The sequence below is a fragment of the Euprymna scolopes genome, chromosome 4 (assembly GCF_053919585.1).
Source record: "Euprymna scolopes isolate OS-2025 chromosome 4, ASM5391958v1, whole genome shotgun sequence".
Classification (NCBI taxonomy): domain Eukaryota; kingdom Metazoa; phylum Mollusca; class Cephalopoda; order Sepiida; family Sepiolidae; genus Euprymna; species Euprymna scolopes.
This window is the reverse complement of record NC_136485.1, coordinates 69992887-70013168: the sequence shown is the minus strand read 5'-3', so window position 1 is coordinate 70013168 and position 20282 is coordinate 69992887. Positions and strand designations below refer to the sequence as shown.

At 32.5% G+C, this 20282-nt stretch overlaps 1 protein-coding gene across 9 annotated transcripts in view; it reads right to left on the bottom strand.

The window, feature by feature from the left end:
* LOC145268298 (CREB-regulated transcription coactivator 1-like) overlaps nt 1-20282 on the bottom strand; it is a 237986-nt gene that overhangs the window by 210627 nt on the left and 7077 nt on the right. For all 9 annotated transcript variants that reach the window (XM_080123726.1, XM_080123735.1, XM_080123774.1 and 6 more), the window contains exon 2: nt 10145-10249. In XM_080123726.1, coding sequence (XP_079979852.1) covers nt 10145-10249 — 105 coding nt within the window. The remainder of the gene's footprint in view (nt 1-10144; nt 10250-20282) is intronic.

Here is a 20282-nt window from a genome sequence, read left to right as displayed (position 1 = left end):
CAGCAGCACATTCAGGGGAGAACCATGGCTGGCTGTTAGGTTTTTGTTGGAATTTTTTGGATGGTATGAATCAATCTATGCCTACAATTAACCATTCGGTCAGGTCTTATACTATAGAGGACACATCCTTTTTAAACATGGAATGAAGAGGTAGGTCAGATATGAATGTACGGAAGCTGTCTCAGTCAGCCATAAAGTATCGATATACAGTACGGTGGAGAGGTACGTCTGAAGACTTATTACGTTTCATTTTTATCTTAACTGTTACAACGGAGTGGTCAGAGGATCCCAGAGGAGATAGAACGGAACATGAACACAGCTCAGGGGATGTTGTGAGGAAAAGGTTTAGAAGGCTTGCATATTGACCGGGTGTATCGGGCACATGAGTGGGTTCGTGAACAATCTGAGCGAGATCATAGGCAATGGCAAAATCATGACAAAACCTCCCCCCGTCATCGGTTTTATTTGAGTGGGTCAGCCATTCCACATTATGGACATTGAAGTCACAGCAAATGTGAATGTTAGCCGAAGGATGAGCAGACAGGATGTGGTCAATTTTCTCAGATATTCTCTTAAAGATAGTAACCCCACTGTTGTGGGGGCGATAGAGGGCAAATATAAATGCAGTGGTGTAAGCTAGTGCAACCCGGAAGCACATACAAGGTAAATTAGGGTCTTCTCTGGAGATATCCCTACCACATGGAAAGCCATCTTTGATGTAGGCACATATTCCATGCCCATGGCGATCTTGGGGATCAGATTTAGATGTAAGTTGGAGTATCCTTTAATTATGAATTCGTCTAGAGAAGTGGTTGGCCCTATGCCAGTTTCACTTAGAAAGAATATGTCCGGTTTCGTCTCCTATAATTGGGTTTCAACCTCTGGAAGGTTGGAACATAGACCCCTGATGTTGGAGAAGGAGACCTGGTAGTAGGGGTCTACGTTGGAGGATGGGGTTCTAGGTTTATTCGTGTTTCTTTTTGGAGATTTGCCATGATTGCTGAGGTTTTGGGGTTTGTAGACTTGGTTGGAGCAGGACAGAGAGGGAAAATAAGAGAAAAAAGACATTTTTTTTTTTTTTTTTGTGGCACATGATAAGGTAAAGCCGTAACAATTATCCACTAGTATGGCATCGAGAGGCCCTACCAGAAACTACTGTATGGTCCAGAATCCATTCATCAAATGGCAATACAGCAGCCCCGGTACTTTGCACCTGCTGATAGGACAGCCTCCTTAGTGGTTAATCCAAGGTTCGGGTCCCTGACTATCAGGCGGGTAACGTCAGCCCAGATGAAACGTTTACCTCCAGCACCCTTACTAGTGATATGACCACAAGAATAGATATAGAAACAGAAATTTTTCGACATCTCAGGCTACTCTTTACAAAGTACTACCGACCTGGAAAGCAGCTTTTTCTTCACCCTTTGTCAGAAAAATCATTCATTGGAAATGAGGACTGAAGGACAAAAAAGGAGAAGCGAGAGTTACTGGAGCTGCCGATACCACATCCACATGCATTATCTACTCTCCAGTTTAAAAGTTATGAGAATTTTAAGTGCCAAAATTTAGGCTTTTCCGTGGACATTTTCCTTTAGAAAAAGTGGGCTAAATTACGGACGTCAACATTTCAAGAAATTCAATAATTTTGCCACCATTTATTTATTTTTCAAGCTATTCTCATGAAACTTGGCACTTTTATGTAAAATTGTGTGCTCTTTCTGATTATGCAGTCAAATTTGATGTATTTATTTATCATAAGCCATGAACAGATGTACAAATTTCAATTTTTTTTTTAAACTGCCGCATGGTATCATACAGTGGGTGTCTATTTATGAACAAAACTAAGTATTATAGTGGTATTTAAATATAGCTTTATTGAGAATAGGCATTTTCCTGCTCCTCACCAAAGGAGAGCTTAATCTTGGGTGTAGCCATTGAATGCCTAAAGAGCATTCATGGCCGGTATTTACTATTCCCTTCAAATAAAAAAAAAAATTGAGTAAATATGAATTAATCTCAGAAATAAATCAAAGAAAATTTTTCATATAGATTTTGGATTTCTGTAAAAGTCCAATTTTTAATTTTGTAAATCCTCTCTATCTGGCCCAAAATATACCCCTATTTTCTGAGATGTAGTCATAAATCGTACTCTACATGAATCCTTGATAAGCAACAACTATATATTCACCAGTTGATGGTAAATTTTGTCATTTCTATTCTGTTGTTCTACTGAAATTCATTCCACTATGTAAACAAAGAAATAAAACGGTAATTTTTTACCCTGGTACCACCTTAACATTTAAAATGATTACTTTTTTAGGTTTTATGATATTCTGAAAACGAATATCGCATTTAAATTTTCTGCAAATAAGTAGTTTTCCAGATATTAAGCAATGTTATTTCTTATGTTATCGCTGGTGGCCATCTTGGTACGTGCAAGCGCACAAACACAACCCCGAGAAACTATACACAAACTCACATACCAAGATGGCCACCAGCAACAACGTAAGAAATGACATTGCTTAATATCCGAAAAGCTACTTATTTGCGGAAAAATTTAAATGCGATATTCGTTTTCAGCATACCCGAAAACCTTAAAGGTAGTCATTTTAAAGAAAATGTTAAGGTGGAAACAAGGAAAAAATTTTAAAAATGCATTACAATAAAATTCTTTATCGAACTGCCTAATTATTATTAGTTAGATATCCTCAGTTAAAAAAAAAAGGGAGTTTGTTTTACAGATTCGAAAAAATGGTCTTGACAAGGAGTTAAAAATAAATTCAAGTTTTATATCTTTTTTATTTAATTGTTAGGTGAAAGTACAAAATAGTTAACACCCTTCCTTCATGTTAAGAATGGGTTTCTAAATAATAACGTTATTATTTCAGCATGGTAGCATAAGTGCACAAGTACCTTTTATTTATTACTAGCTGAGGTACCCGGCATTGCCAAGGTGTTTAGAGGTGTGTGTGTGTGGGGGGGGGTAAATCAAAATAAAAGAATAAGCGAAGTAATAATCCTGTTTAAATATTATATAAAAAAATAATGTTAAAGCTTCTTAAAAAAAATTGGGGGAAAAAAAAAAAAAACGAACGTGATGCAAATGAACGATGTCAAAATTTCTTAAAATCAGAAAAAAAAAAAAAAAAAAAACGTGAACGTGGTGGAAAAAAAAAAAAAAAAAAAAAAAAAAAAAAAAAAAAAAAAAATCGAACGTGATGTAAAATGAACGATGTTAAAACTTCTAAAAAAAATCTGAAAAATAAAAACAAAAAAAAACAGCGACCGCAAAAAATGGCATAAATAACCGTTTCAATATAGTATCGTTTCGAAATCAAATTTGAAAAACTTGAAAATAATTTTTTTAAATTGACAAACTCAGAATAAAAAATGACTAGTAAGACGAAAGCAGAGACACAGTTTTCTGTTTTTAAGAGAATACTTTAGTCAGCTCAGCACATTATGTTAGCATCAGCGAGCCATTTTTCTGTTAATTTCTATAAAAGATAACATTTTAAAGAAATTTCCGCACAATTAATAATTATCAAATATATACATATTATAGATGAAAATAATTCTGAAACTTATCTATATGAAAATGGATGATATATGTCGATTTAGCTTATCAATTTTGAAATATTTGTCAACTTTGCTCGGTTGTAACTTTGCTTCCTGTGGTCGTAAAAATCAAAATCAAACACCAGTAGAGATGGATTACTTTGTTTATATAACCTGTAAAATTTCAGCCATATCCAATCAAATTTAACCCCACGCATATGTATCCAAACGTAATGTATAAAATGTAAACATTGAAAAAATAGTTTCCCTTTTTTGCTGTCATCATGTTTTACGGTTTTTTTCATTTTTAACTTGAAGCAGAAAAGAAAAATAAATTACCATTATTGGAATGCTTATTTTATTCTCTTTCCATCAATGTAATTCTTTTAAGAATTGACCAACAAATAAAAAAGATATGACCTGTTGAAGCACATTAGGTATGTAATATTGCCGATGTCCACGAAAATACAGCATACACTTGTAACACTAGTTTAAACAGTCTAACTGTAGGTACCGGCAGCCAAAATTTTACAACCAACTATGACTAAATTCTATCCTTTTATACAAGAGTACACATCAATACAAGAAAAACAAAACAAAAATTATGAAGATATCTTGTTTAGTTTTCAAGTTATGACCATTCTAATGTTTGTAAACATGGTACAAACATATTTAAATTCCAATATGGCAACTTTGAAAGCAATTGACAAAAAAAAGTAACCAGTAAAAATGTCACAAACGATGCTTTCATCACCCCTAGTATAAAAAGACAATAGGAAATAAAAGTACAATTATATCTAATTCAATTTCAGCCTTCATTTTTGAGGTGTAAAAAGTGAACATTGCATTATTTATAAAAGAAAAATTGTACTGATGGACAATATTTAAAGTATCATCAAATAAAATTGAATTAAATGAAAGTAAATATGAACATTCAATAGAATTCTATAAATAATGATTAGTATTCTTACTTTTTCAAACAATTGCAATTGCAACTTATTTCATTATAAGTTGATAAAAATGCTCATTTATTCAATTTCAGCAGTGGAAATTAAGTACCAAATGTCATAAACATATAATTTCAAAATCATATATTTCAAAAATTATTAAAACTATCAAAGATACAGATGTGGAATTTTGCATGCTTAATCAATACATATTATAGAATATCATATCCAAATGTCAGCTTTTTACACATGTAGTTCTTAAATATTATCTTCAAGAAAATGCAATCATTTTATGTAGTGTTTTTCACTGTTTATCATGGCGATGTATATAAGCAAATGTATATGTTCAACAGTAATTTAACTTTAATAGAAGAGAAAGCTGCATGTTATCAACAGTAGAGTTCTTTATACAATTGGTATTTCTTTGTGATTCTATTGAATTCTTCGCTGGGAACTGACCACATTCACCCATTTGAGGTGGTTATCTCAAAAGCTCAATCAAACACATACAGAGAAATAACTCTTTCTACTTCTGACTAAAGGCATTTACTTTCACCTTACACTTGTCAAGAAATTTCATCTGTCCTTCACTGCTTGTGGCACAAATCACTTGGCCTAAATAAAAGTCATTGTCATAATATACTACCACAAACTGTCCTTGTTTACTGAAGCTGTAATTTCCAAATTATGCCTGATCAACTAAAGTGCTTTGTTCATCTGTTTTGTTGCTTTCTGATTCATTGAAAATCAGAATACAGTGACAGTGTTTCATGGTCATTTATTAGGTCTGTGCTATTCAAAAATGCTTTAAAGTGGTTTGTCAGTGATTCTAAGGATCAGTCAAGTTTAAATGTTCAGATTTATTGCAAAAAATTATTTTCTCAAACCCAATTTCATCTTTCAGGGCCTCAAGTTTACTATTTCTGCTTCCTAGCACATACAGCTTCTGTGTGACAATCTCTTCACTGAAACATGGCCCACTATATCTCTCCACAATGATGAGATTTTTTTCTCTTGGCTAGTTTCCTTGCATTTTTCTCCTTTTCTTGTTTTGTTTCTTCCAATTGTTGTTTTTTTTTTTCTGAAGTATCGTCTTCTATAATGCCTGGTGTTATATTCTGATTTCTTTGGATTTGGATCCACACAATCCAAGCAACTTGACTTGTTCCTTTTCAGATTTACTATCAAACTAAATTGAAGTCTTGTTTTTCTTCAACATATTAATGGTGCTATGGTGGTGTGAAGAACCATAGTCTTCTTTTGTTAATCCACTTCATAGAGGGCAGAAAAGACAGGGCTGTTTAAATTAATGCCAAACAGTGGTCGAAACCTGACATCTGTCAATTCTTCAGCATCTTGTTCCCATCTTCTTAGAACAGCATTCATTTCCACAACATAGAAAAAGAAATCCAAATATTTTTACTGTTTTTTTTTTTTATTTTATTTTACTTTTGTTAGTTTGAAGAGATCAAGGGGCTCCTTCCTGGGGCTAACACTTGATTCTATTATAATTTAAATTTATATCCGAGGGCTCTTTTAAGAATAGACACTGTTCCCTTTATGGCTGCTATCTGTATTTCCTTACAGCTTGGTTTTCCAGGGATTGCTTCTAAGTATTTTTGAAGGTCCTTTTTTATTAGGCCAGTTACTCCTGTCACAACTGGTATGATGTTTATTTCTTTCAGAGACCATGTTGCTTTTAGATCATTTTTAAGGTCCTGATATTTTGTTATCTTTTCCCATTCTGCTCTATTAAGACCAAAGTCGTTTGGAACTGTGACATCGATAATGAGTGCAGTCCTTTCGGGCTTGTTCCATATTACTATATCTGGCTTGATGGTCTTCTTTTATGTATCTGCCTGCCTGTATGTCTTTGTCGTAGAACACTGTCGCTTTTCCATTTGATGTTATCAGTGGTGGTTCATGTTCCTGTCACTTTTCCATTTGATGCTATCGGTGGTGGCTCATGTCTTCAGAGTAAGGCCCAGTAAGTTTGTGGTATAACAGTCCAAGTGCAACCATGGCACACTCCTAGTATCATGAAGTACACTTGTTTCAAATTCAATGATGCCATGAAATCTTGCAAAAATGTCACATCATTTCGATGATAGTGGAGTGAAGCAGCAGCCTGAAAAAGGTTGTTAAATATATTCCCTCTAAAACTTTTAATTGTAGAATTTTGTGAATGAAAATGACAGGTTTCTCAGGAAGCTCTACATCCATTTTGCCTATTTTCTCTTTCAGATGCTATTCCCATTTTCTCAGGACTTAAAGATTTTTTAGGCCAAAACGAAAGTGAGCATTACAATGCAAAAACTCCATATTTCCATCAGTGCTAAGTGGATCCATCCTCTGTAAATTGAAGGCTTTGTCAAATGATTTCACGAGACTTGCTCTGTCATTCATAAGGCCAGTCAGATTCTGTAATATTAACCAAAATACAGCATCCACTTCATTATTTGTGTACAGATCAGTCAACTGGAGCACATTGACTAAAATATCTGAATCTTCCTTGAATACAGAAATGAATCCACATGAAAGCAACTGCCACTATCTGTTGAAAGTTGGTGTCCTACAATCTTTTGTTGATTCCTAATTGTGCCATTAGAATACAAGTCTACATTGCTTGACTGTAGTAATGCTTCAGCTATCTATCGTTTGACCAGGACATGCCTTTTGTCAGCATACCCAAGAGATGAAGTCTCTGATGGTCTTTTGTATCTTTAGTTGTGTGAAATATGTGTCTTACCACAATGTCAATTACTTTTCTACAATTCTTGCCAGATACTTCTGCTTGTCCTATCAGTTCAATGATGCACTTGGTGACATCTTTGGTATACCAGTTTCTAATATGTTCCTTCATAGCAACATTCTTTTACATTACAGATCTGATTAAGAAAATCAACTTTCATCTGTTCGATTTTCAACTCATTCTTCTTGTTCTCTTTGCTTTTCTTGTGAAGTTTTCTTGAATTGGAAAGGAGGGTTTGGGTTTTTTCAGTTGTAGCTTCAACTTCAAAATTTGTTACATGGTTTTACCATAGGTTTTACATATCATATACGTATCATGTATACGTTCCATCAAATTTTTTAAATCAAATATTTAGTGTCCTAGATTCTGATCTGCACAGTAGGATGGATTCCACCATAAAATTGAAAATTGTTAGTAAAATATTCACCATGCTCGTTAACTCATTACAACCAGAAACTCTATTCCAAGGGGAATGACCTTTTCCAAAGTTTTGACCCTAATATTACAACTCTCAGTTTGCCGCTTAAACTCTGGGGACTATTGGAGTACTTTCCCAATAGTTTCATTGTATCTGGATACATACCTCGCCAGTACCAAAAGTCAGCATTGAACAACTGCAGATATGTGCAGGAGGCAACCATCTATCACCTTATTATATGGTTTTACCATGATATATTTTATGTATCATTTTGATGTATACATTACATCAAATCTTTTTAGATTGAATATTTAGTGTCCAAGTATAGTAGGATTCAACCGCAAGATTGAAAATCAAATTTTGTCTCATTTTTGATAGCAGATTTTCAGATTTTGTTGAGAATTAATTGCGTTCCACACCTGGCCAATATGCATCTGTCTTTATTATATTTCTCTAGTCTGTTTGCTTGCCTGGCTGCCCATTCCACTTTTTCTCAGAAACTACTGACCTATCTGGGAAAAATTTTGTTATGGACCTTTCTCCTGATAAAGTGCAGCAAACTAAGTATTATGGTATCCTTTCAATGCACAGTTATGGATTAGTCACCACAATACCACATTTACTCTAATTTACTCTGGCATAAAGCAGTCATTCTAAGTCAAATTTGATTCATGACTAATTAAGCAATGAAAATAGGTTTGGTAGCATTGTTTATGTTTTGTAAAGATCTGTGCTCACATGAAGTTTTTAGATATAGTGAAAATAATAATTTTGTTTACTTAATTTGTCAATTAAAAACTTGAGATTTAATGTGTGTATGTATGGTTTGTGAAAAAATTTGGTACTTCTTGACATAAAAATCCATGGTAAATATGCTACATAAATTCTAATTTTTGAAAATACTTGTTATGATGAAAAAAAATGTCATCTAATTTTACAGAAAATAATCAAATAGATTTTTTTTTATTATTTAAATAATTTATTTTTTTTATTTGAAGATATATAGAGGACTTCATAGCTGCCATTTTAAAAAAAAAAACATCAAGGGGAGTAATCACTTTTAGAACAAATGATGAATTGCTATATAGTGGAATATATGTGGTATCTGAAATAAAAAAAAAAAAACAAAAAAAAAACAGTACTGGGTCATTTTCTATAAAATTCGGTTACTAGTTTTTATTACCATAACAAGTTTGTATTTACTAAAATTAGGATTTTATTTAGCATATTTACTGGAAAGTGATGTTTAGAAGCAACAAAAGTTTTAATTTAGTCTATGGAAATATCATATAAACTTTCTGCCTTCTTTAGAGATGCAAAAGCACAGAGGAAAAAAATATGTATACAGACAAAAAAAAAAAATTTTAATTGGGTAGACATTATAATTGGCAACAAATTATTTCAATGGAAATACAGTTGAGAAATTTGGTAAAAAAAAAAAAAATTTGGTTTACCTACTTATTTGAGAGATTTGCATTAATTTTTTTTTTTTTTTACATTTACTAGAAAATACAAGCCTGAAAGGTTATTGTGAAGACTGGTTGTGAGTAAAGAAGTATCACTATGTTAGTTCTAGAAGTAAGGCATAAGAACATGACTGACCATTTTATTCATAAACAATATTTATGGTAACTTCATAGGTTTATATTTTCTATTAAATATTTAATTTTTTGGGGTACTTCTGCAGTGAACAACCCACTTTTTTGTGATGTTGCCTCATATTCACCGGAATATGCTGAGCGCTGATCAAATTTTAAAACACCAGAAAAAATAAATGAAAAACATTTATCGTATAATAATTTCAATGAAAAAATGGAAAAACAACAAAAGTATTTTTATTGTTTTGGGGGGCATTTTTGTTTATTGTAAGAAATGTCACTGCTTTAAGGATGGTGGGGGGTATGAAAAAGATTTTTTTTTCGTACAAACTATTTTTTTGTCTGTTTTTTTTTTTGTTTTTTTTTTGTGTTAAAGTTAGTGTTAAAGTTAATGATTTCAATTTTTACACGATTAAAACTAATATATTTTTCCAACAGTATGTTTGCATAGTCGTCTGGTCAGGCAATTTTTAATTGGCTGAGCATTTTTCCATATTCTGGTGGGTTCTGTAAGCTAACAGAATATGCCAAGGTAACATTCACACAAAAACAATTCCTTCACTACAGAAGTAACACACCTTTCACAAAGGAGTTAATAAATTAAAACAAATTGTTTTTGACTAATTTTACAACTGTATTTCCTTGAAAATAATTTGTCACCAATAATGTTTACCATTAATGAATATGAAAACCTAAAGATGATATTGAAAACCCTTAATTTTAACTTTCAGTTTTCATATCCACTAACCATCTACCCCATCTCCTCACATTTGTAAAATATTAGGTCTGTGTGTCTGGGTTACAATAAATATAGAATGGCAAAATTCTTCAACGGACACAAAAGAGGATAAAAATTGTTTGTTTAAATTACCTGCAAAATTCCACTGTTGGACGCCATTTGGTTAACATTTGGTAGTGATCCTCCTCGGTATGCTCCAAGGTTTTGAGTAATGTGTAAATGTTTTTGAAATGCCCCCTGCAAGAAATGACAAAAAAAAAAAATAAAAATAAAAATAACGATTACATATTTCATTTTTATTAGTAAAAATTATTATCTTTGAAATCCACATTAAATAAAAAAGGAAAAAGGTACTTGTTTAGTTTAATCAAGACATTAAAAAATGAAAATATTGAAAAAAATTTATCTTGCACATACTTGTTATGGAATAAAGTTTTCATCTAAAAAAATATCACTTAATTTGATCAAGTATTTTTTTTTTTTTTTTTTTTACAGAGGATAATCAAATGTTAATGAGATCAGTTGTGTCGCATCCATCTTGCATATTTCACGGATGAGGAGGGGGTGCCAAGGAAGATAACTCCAATCACCGCTTAAAGTTTGTCAAAATTTGACGAGATTATTTGGAAACATGGGGGGGGGGATACCTAGATAAATATTTTAGTTTTTTCACTCATTTACAGAGTTTCTGTTCTTTTTTAATCCTTTTTTATTTTGTCCTTTGTTAATCCTTTTTCGTTTAAAGGTATCCTCCCTTTGTCCGCAAAATATGCAAGAAAGCCGCAACATGATCAATTTCATTAAAATTTGATTTTTCTCTGTATATAAAAAAAAAAATACTTGATCAAATTAAGTGAATTTAACTTTAAATAGTAAAATTATGTTAATTACTTTAGATTTGACTTCTAAATTGCAGACTTGTGATTTTGATTAATTTCGATATTGCTTAAAATCGTAAGATTGTGATTTTGTTTAGTTTTAATTTTGCCGAAAGTTGCAAAATAAGAAAATTACTTCTTTTAGAAATTGCCACTAATAATAAAAAAGGGTCATACCTATTAGATGTTTATTGCCCGATCTTGAAATAACTTAATTACAAATATGATACTTATTTAATTAATATGTCTTAAAAAAAAAAAAATTTTATTAAAATTATAACACTCACTGCAGTTAAGAATATAAATTCCTACCATCATTAATTTAATTTTAATTATAATTTTTTGGCAAAGCATTATCATTAAAATTGGGTTTAGGTTAACCTTGAAATTATTAACCACATGGTTGCCTGCACTATTTTGAAATAGAGATTTTTTTCTCTTCTTTGCAAACATTTACTGCGAACATATATTTGAATACTTCTTAGAGAATGGGATTATTTTCTCTTTAAAAAAAAAAAAAATTTTTTTTTTTGCTTTTTTTTCTTTTATTAATTTTATTGTCTTGCCTATTTAAATATAAATTGGTTGATGATTAAAGGGGGAATAGGTATTATGCTATCTGTCATATTTTCCTCATTTATTCCATTTTGTGGATATTGCCTGGTCTTGTTTAGCAATGGTCTTTCATAATTTCCTTTCTTTCTTTTCACGTTAATTTTCGTTATCGCTAATTTACGTTTGTTCTCAGCTTACGTGACATTTCTAATAATCATAATGGTAGCTTGTAAGGATTTATTTGCCAAGATTGAAGCTAAAATGTGCCGTATCACAAATACAGTGATATGGCTAAAAGACAAGCCATTCCTGACCTCTATTAAGTCGAGTGCAGTGAAAATGGTTGGTGAATTGGATGATCTTTTGGATTAGATCATTTTAAAATCCTGCCAGGAAGGAGAGACTGTTGCTTTGTCAGGGTTCAGTACAATTTTGTTCCAATATTAGGGAAGAATTACATGAATCGAAGTCTGGATGGGAGGTTAAAAACCCACTTTCTCTTCAGCCTTCAAGGTTGGATTTGGAATGTCATAATTTTAGTGGGTCTCCATCAGCCAAAAAATTTGAATTTAGAACCTTCCTGAGAAGATTTGAATTTTGCACCACCAATTTAGGGGAAGCGGATAAATTGCTTTTCCTTAAATCTAAGTTGAAAGGGAAACCTATGACTTAATCTCAAATATGGATATTTCCTCTGATAATTATGCTGTAGCTTTGGATTGTTTGAAAGAAAAATTCCTGAATCCTACTCTTATCAAGGATCGGATTTTGGAGGAAATTATTCCTCAGGCAGTGCAGATAATGGAATTTGAAGAACTCAAAACTTTTGTAGAACAAGTTAAATTGGACTTGTCTGAATTGGACAAGTCTTTCAGGACAAATTTTTACACAGAAGGAGCTACTTCTGGATCAATGGCTGCTCACATTCTGTTCCACAAGTTCTCTATTAATGTCAGAAGGGAATTAATGTCAAGAACTAAGGAGTGTTATCCTTTGTTTATATCTATTGTGCCCAACTTTTTTTTTATATAATAGAATTTCTACAAGCAGTGCCTTTGAATATCAACAATGTTGCCCGCCAAAACTGCCATTTTTTCTTCTTCTGCATCAGAAATTCAACCCAATATGGCAGCCAGCTCTGGTTATAAGACCGTTAATTACAAAAAGGGCATGGATCCATTAAAACTTAATACTGGTGAATAACATTTATAAACTGTGTAAATTGGCAGACAATGCAGTTAAGGACTGCTCCAAATATTCTTCCTATGACTCGAACGTTCTACCAGCCAAAGAGCTTCAAATCTGTACTAAGTATCTTGGTAATAACTTGGATCAAAAATGTAAGGGAAAACCCATGCTTTACTTGTGGGTTGAGGACTCACTTTTCTGTAATGTGCCCAACGACACCAAATCCTTTGTAGAAAGGGCTCCCTTATCTAATGAGGATGATTGTTATCAAAGTCATTGAAAGGAAATGGACCTCCAGTGTTTTTCCATTGCATTTTGGACACTGGAAGTCAAAAATCTTTTTTCTCCCAAGCTATTTGACAGGAATTGAGATCTAGGGAAAAATTAGTACCTAGACCTGTAGTAATGCCTGTGAACACCTTTGACAGTTTCAATTTAAAATTTCAAGATAACAAATTTGACGAGATTACATCTAATCTGTCATGGCTATAAGAATTTAAATGGCACTGTGCTTCATAGCCTCATCGGTTTGGACTTAATTCAGAAAATAAAAAAATAAAAAATCTGTATAGTTCCTATTTAAAATGACTTCCCATGGAACAGAGTTAGACACCCGGGTCGTTTTTTAATGTGGAGAAAAGGAACAAAAATTAAAATTGTCTCAGTCATGAAGGATTTCTCCTCCACTGACAGAACAAGAAATTGAAGTGTAGCATCTGAAGAACAGATGGTATTTATTTGCTCCCCCACCGAGCAAATAAGGCACAAGGCCAATTTTTAATGTGAGGAGTGAAGGGAGTGGGAAGGGAAAAAGGGGACCAGCTCCCGAGAGGTGGGAAATGGGAGCTGGTTAAAGGTCAGGTATGTGGGGTTGCCCCCACATCTGGTCTTTGCTTGCAGTATCCGCCGGAACAGATAGTATTTATTTGCTCCCCCACCGAGCAAATTAGGCACAAGGCCGATTTTTAAAGTGAGGAGTGATGGGGAAATAGGGACCAACTCCCCGGGGAGTAGGGGAGCTGGATAGTGACAATTGGTATGAAGGGTTGCCCCTACATTGACCAAGGTCTTATATGTGGAGTTGCCCCCACATATGGTCTTTGCTTGCAGTATCTGCCGGAACAGATGGTATTTATTTGCTCCCCCACTGAGCAAATTAGGCACAAGGCCGTTTTTAATGTGAGGTAAAAACCAGCTCCCCTAAAAGTAGGCAAAAAGGGGGCACTCTGGTTACCAAAAATAATAATTGTTCCAGTATAGAGGGTTTCCCCTCCATTGACTGGTACAAATTATCTTAAGTGCAGCATCTGCCGGAACAGATGGTGTTTATTTGCTCCCCCACTGAGCAAATTAGGCACAAGGCCGTTTTTAATGTGAGGTTAAAACCAGCTCCCCTAAAAGTAGGCAAAAAGGGGGCACTCTGGTTACCAAAAATAATAATTGTCCCAGTATAGAGGGTTTCCCCTCCATTGACTGGTACAAATTATCTTAAGTGCAGCATCTGCCGGAACAGATGGTATTTATTTGCTCCCCCACTGAGCAAATTAGGCACAAGGCCGTTTTTAATGTGAGGTAAAAACCAGCTCCCCTAAAAGTAGGCAAAAAGGGGGCACTCTGGTTACCAAAAATAATAATTGTCCCAGTATAGAGGGCTTCCCCTCCATTGACTGGTACAAATTATCTTAAGTGCAGCATCTGCCGGAACAGATGGTATTTATTTGCTCCCCCACTGAGCAAATTAGGCACAAGGCCGTTTTTAATGTGAGGTAAAAACCAGCTCCCCTAAAAGGGGTCACTCTGGTTACCAAAAATAATAATTGTCCCAGTATAGAGGGTTTCCCCTCCATTGACTGGTACAAATTATCTTAAGTGCAGTATCTGCCGGAACAGATACTACACTTTGATCTTGGCCTTCGGGCCAAGAATATCAAACATTTTTAAATGTGTCTATTTTTTGCTCTGTCAGAGTTTTAAACTATGTGAGAATAAAGTTCTTACAACGGACCTATTATGAAATTAAGTTCTTATAAAAAAAAATTTCACTTAATTTGATCAAGTAATTTTTTTGTTTTTTATCAAATTTTAATGAGACTGATCGTATCCCAGCTATGTTGCTTATTTAGCGGATGAGGAGGGGGGGTGCTTTTAAACGAAAAAGGGATTAACAAAGGACAAAATGAAAATGGATTAAAAAACGACATAGGAACTCTGTAAACTAAGTGAAAAAAAAAAAAAAAAACTAAAATATTTATTTAGATATTTTTTCTGCATATGTTCTAAAATAATCTCGTCAAATTTCGACAAACTTTAAGATGGATTTATCTCCCTTGGCGCGTCCTCTTGATTCTCATCCGCGAAATAGGCAAGATGGCGAGATACGATCAACCTCATTAAAATTTGATTTTTCTCTTAAAAAACTAATTGATCTTTTTATGAGAACTTAATTCCATAACGAGTATGTACAATATAATTTTTTTTTTCAAATTTTCATTTTTTAATGTCTTCATTAAACTAAACAAGTACCTTTCATTAAAACATAGGTTAAGTAAAAAAAAAAATTTTAATTTGTTTAAAAATAAAAGACATTTCACTAAATAATTTGAGTGAATTGAATGGAATTTAATCTAAATAAACATTTTTTTCAACAAAAATATTTTTTTAAATATAGTCCTTTTTTATGCCATTTGTGAAAAAGTTAAAGGCTAAATTAGCCCAAAGAAATTTAAAAATAAGTAAAAATATTTTACTCAATTTTTCGGAAGTTTTGCTATTTTAGTGTTTAGGGTTTTTTTTTTTTTTTTTTTTTTTTAACGTTACCCAGCGTCGTTTAACCTTTAAAAAAAGTGAAAAGTTTACCCCCCCCCCGAATACGTTTAAATGGCCTTAAAAAAAAAAAAAAAATAAATATATATATATATATATATATATATATATATATATACACAGGGTGCCCACAAAGTCTGGCTACATAATCATCTACAGGATACTTCCACAAAGTCTGGCTACATAATATAGCCAGACTTTGTGGACGGTGGACGCCCTGTATTGAAAGCTAAAATTTTGAAAATAAAAAAAAAATTAACATTTTAGAGTAGGTGATCACTTGCCTATAGAAATTTAACATAAAATGAGCACCCACTTCTTGGCCACCTAGCGTTCAATGAAACATGTCACCCCTTGTTGTACGGGCAAGCAAGCGCATATTTTTGCGGTAAAAATATGCATGTGTTTGCGCATACAACAATGGCCATCACATATAACAAAAAATTACATTGCTTAATCTCCGGAAAACTACTTATTTGCAGAAAATTTTAAATGCGATATTCATTTTCAGCACACCCTAAAACCCCGTTTTTTTTTTAGGCAGGTTGTGTGTTGGTCTACCAAGCCACAATTACCCTTTTTTTTTTTTTTTTTTTTTTAAATTTATTCTCTACTTCCAGAAAAAAAAGTTTTATTTTATTTATTATTTTCCTTTTTTTTTCGGTTATTTTTAATAAAAAAGATGAACTCCCCGTTATCTTGAAATTTCATTACACCTCCGCCTCCCCTCGTTTCTACGCGCGGCATAAACAAATATGGCCGCCACGTTATACTACTATATGAAACAAGCGGAAAAGTACGTTTGCGGTATCGTGAAAAGTTGTCGGCCCCAATTTTAAATACGATAATTCGTTTTCACCACACCCGAAAACCCCATAAAATAAGTTTTTAAAGGTAGGTTGTGTGTTGGTTTATCAGGCCACATTTACCAAAACTTAATTAGACTTATCGTGTTATTATGGTTTGTTTGATTCTCCTTCTCCATAAAAAAAAAAAAAAAAAATTACATGAAATTTATCGCCGTTATGTTCCAAACGTAATTCCCCCCTCCCCCCCCAAAAAAAATGAATTTGTTGTTTTGCCGCCTTCAGTCACCAAATTTGAAAAAAAAAAAAAACTAGGAGTGACATGTCTCGTTAAACGCTAGGTAACCAAGAAGTGGTGTTGGTGTGGTGCTCACTGCTCATTTTACGTAACATTTATATAGGAAAGTCCCCCACTCTAAAATGTTAGTCCCCCCCCCAATTGCATCTTCCATATTTTTTAAAAGCCGTTTAATCGTGTTAGGCAAAAAATTTTGAAAAAAAAAGGAGTAGATTTTCATTTGTGTGTGTGTGTGTGTGTGTGTGTGTGTGTGTGTGTGTGTGTGTGTGTGTGTGTGTGTGCAACGACGTAAAAAAAAAAAAAAAAAAAAAGAACAGTTTTTTTGGGGGGGAGGGGGTCTTTGTATTTTTATTCTGAAACGTTAATGGAAATTTACAAATTTCAGATGTTATTTTCACAACAAAAAAAATCGAGAGGAGAGAAATGTTTAATTTTTGTCTTATCCTTTTAATCAACGCGCTTCGAACAAAGTTTCAGAGTCATCGTCAGATGTCTATAAACGTCACGTTACGTTACTTGACAGAAAGTTTTTAAATCTGTCAAATAAAATGAAAAATGGAATATGTCAATTTAACATGAGAACAACAAGGAGACTTGTCACTCCGACTCCGGGGAATACTAGTTATTGTGGCCAATGAGCGATCACTAACAGTTGAAAAATATGCTATGCTGTCTGTAATAATGTTATTTAGAAGCACATTCTTAACATGGGGATGGGATAGCTTCTTTCTGTATTTTCAGTTAACAATTTAATAAAAAATATAACGTAAAAATTGAAAATCCTATTTAAAAAAAAATAGCACGGTCTGTTACTGCATAAATACCGAATAAAACAGAGGCAGCTTTTAAAGACTAAAATACGCAATGGTTTATTTCAGTAGCAAATATTTGTTTATTCTGAAACTTGCTTCTCCCCTTCTCCGCGTTATGTGGATGATGCTGATGGCAAACAAGTGTTTTATTATTTGCATATATTTCTTTAAGCGCTTGCAAAATAAATAAATAAATAAATAAAAAGATGTTGATGTGTCTATTAATGCCGGTCGTCGTTGTCGTCGACGTATAATGGCAACTTCTCCCGCTGCTACTGTTGCACTTATATATCAGAAAGAAAAAAAAAAGGGAAAGAAAGCGGTCGTACTTGTAGATGTCTTTTTATAGACATCTACAAATTGCTTTTTGTTTATTGGTAATTTTTTTTTTAATATCTCCGTTAATTTTTATTTTTATTTAAACGTTTCAGACATTTACTTTCTAGTTCTTATATATTTTTTATTCCACTTTAGAATACAAAAAGAAAAAATACAAATTACGTCGTTAGAGAATGTTAAGGGCAAAGGCGCTCCTTTAACAAGCACCGACTGAATCATATATATATATATATATATATATATATATATATATATATATATATATCGCAAAAAGGCTTGGTTGTTTTGTAAACTATATTTTATTTACGACTAACAGCTAGTGTGACCAGTAACTACAGTTACTATTTTTAAAACTTAAATTAATAACTGATAAACGTGGTAGCTATCAAAAATTGATTCCTTAAAATATTAAATATTAAACTTAAATGATTAAATGAACCATTTGAAATTTCAATCTTTTATTAAAATTATGACCATTTCTCGCTCGTGCGCATTTTTCGTGTCAACCTAACTTTCATAATTACATTGATTCATTCTAGTATTATTATTATTATCATTTTACTATTAATCAAATGATAAAAACTGCAAGAGCGTAAAATAAAGCATTAAATCCACCACAAGGCATTTCAGTTTTAACGATCCTACCAAATTTGGGAGCATAAACAAGTCTTTTTTTTTTTTTTTACTTTAAATTCTTAGCAAATCCTCATGTATCAAACAGATTTAAACTTGTTGGAAACATCCAATAATTTTATTAAAGTTTTAAAAAATATAAAATTTGGTTCAATTAATATTTTAATGACTAATCGATACTGTAATAATTAAATTTAACGTTCAAACCCATATTTAAAATAAAATAAACAGTTAAAAAAAAAAAAAACGGCATAATTAAAAAAGAAAATAGTAAAAACAAAAATGAAAGTAAAAAAAAACTGAAAAAGAAATTTCCGAAACGTCGAGTGATTGCAAATATAATAGAGTAAATGATACTTATTTAAAATAAGGTCAAGGTTCTGGTTCGTTTATTTGTCAAGTAGATGAAATGTTTAGAATAATCACAGAAATAGCAAAACAAAAAAATGGTTCATCATGGATAAATCATTAAATACAATAATGGCGCGTTCTGTGTGCGTGTTTTTTTGTTTGTTTTTTAGTTCAGAAGGAAAAGAATTCGTACTATTTCAATTTGGTTCGAGCCAAAAAACGGATAATCTGTATCTCCTAGCTAGGAACAAAGTGTAGTATCTGTTCTGATAATGCACTTTTTTTCTCCGATCAGTGAAGAACAAATTCTGTGTACAATTACCGATCATGTTGCGAGAGAATTATATATTTTTTATTTAAAAATTTAAGATTTATAGTGAGGGATCATTTTCCTCTATATCAATTTAACATAAAATGATCACTAGTCTCTTGACAGAATAGCAAGCAAGTGGATGATAATATTAATTTTGATGCTAAGTTTGCAGAGAGGAGGGGCTTATCTTGACCAATATTTTTAGTTTTCTTACGTAGCTTTTTAATTATGTATTTTTTATTTTTTTTGTATTCTTTCTTATAGGTTTTTAGTTTGTTGTTTTTATTTTTTGGAGGGGGGGGTCACATTTTTTCTTTAATAGACTAAGGCATTGCCGTAAATAGGGGTGTTAACGAGCATTGCTTGTTCTCCGGTTTCTGTTGCACGGGAAAACTAGTGCGGTCTGGGTTCAGTTGGGCGTCGTTTCTAGTGGTGCTCGAACGTGGAAGGCAAAAGCATGGTCGAGCCTATACATTTAGAGAACTAATGTTTCCAAACAAGGAAAAAAAAAATTAATGTTATGTAGTGAATTTACTACCTTATGGAAATTGTCGAGCCAAAATTAAAAACTAAGTATATCTGGATGAATCCAAAATTTTAGTACACAAAGTTAGGACGCCGGAAGTGGAGTCGGTTTAGCTAAATATAGAACGGAAATCACTTAGCATGAAACGAAATACAAAACTTCTTGTTTTGTTATGAAACAAGAAAAAATAAACATTACATTTCTATAAATATTTTTTTACATTTAAAATATATTTATATGGAAATATTTTATTTCAAAAAAGTAATTTAAAACTTTTATATTTTACATTTCTATAAATATTTTTTTAATATTTAAAATGTCTTTCACAAATTTTATCACATAATTTTTTCATAAAAATGTATCATAAAACAAGGTAGCTATCTCCAATTGAATTACGAAACCGATTTTTTACTTATTATTATTTCATAACAAGTGTTAAAACTAAAATAATTTTTTGAAATAAATTATTTCCAAATGATTTCGTTTCATGTTTAGTGACGTCCGTTCCGTTTCAAATTTTAGGTAAACAGAGTCCACTTCCGGTGGCTTAAAAATGTACGACTGACTGCTCCTGCAGTTTATCAGGATAGAAACAACGTGTAAAGTTGCTTGCATCAGCAGGAGCCGGATTTTGGTCAGACATAAAGGGGTTTACTAAAATTGCACAACTTAAATATTGTTACCTTTTTGTTTTTACACGTAAATAAAAAAATATTTTAAACAATTGGGCCCTACGTAGGACTCCCCT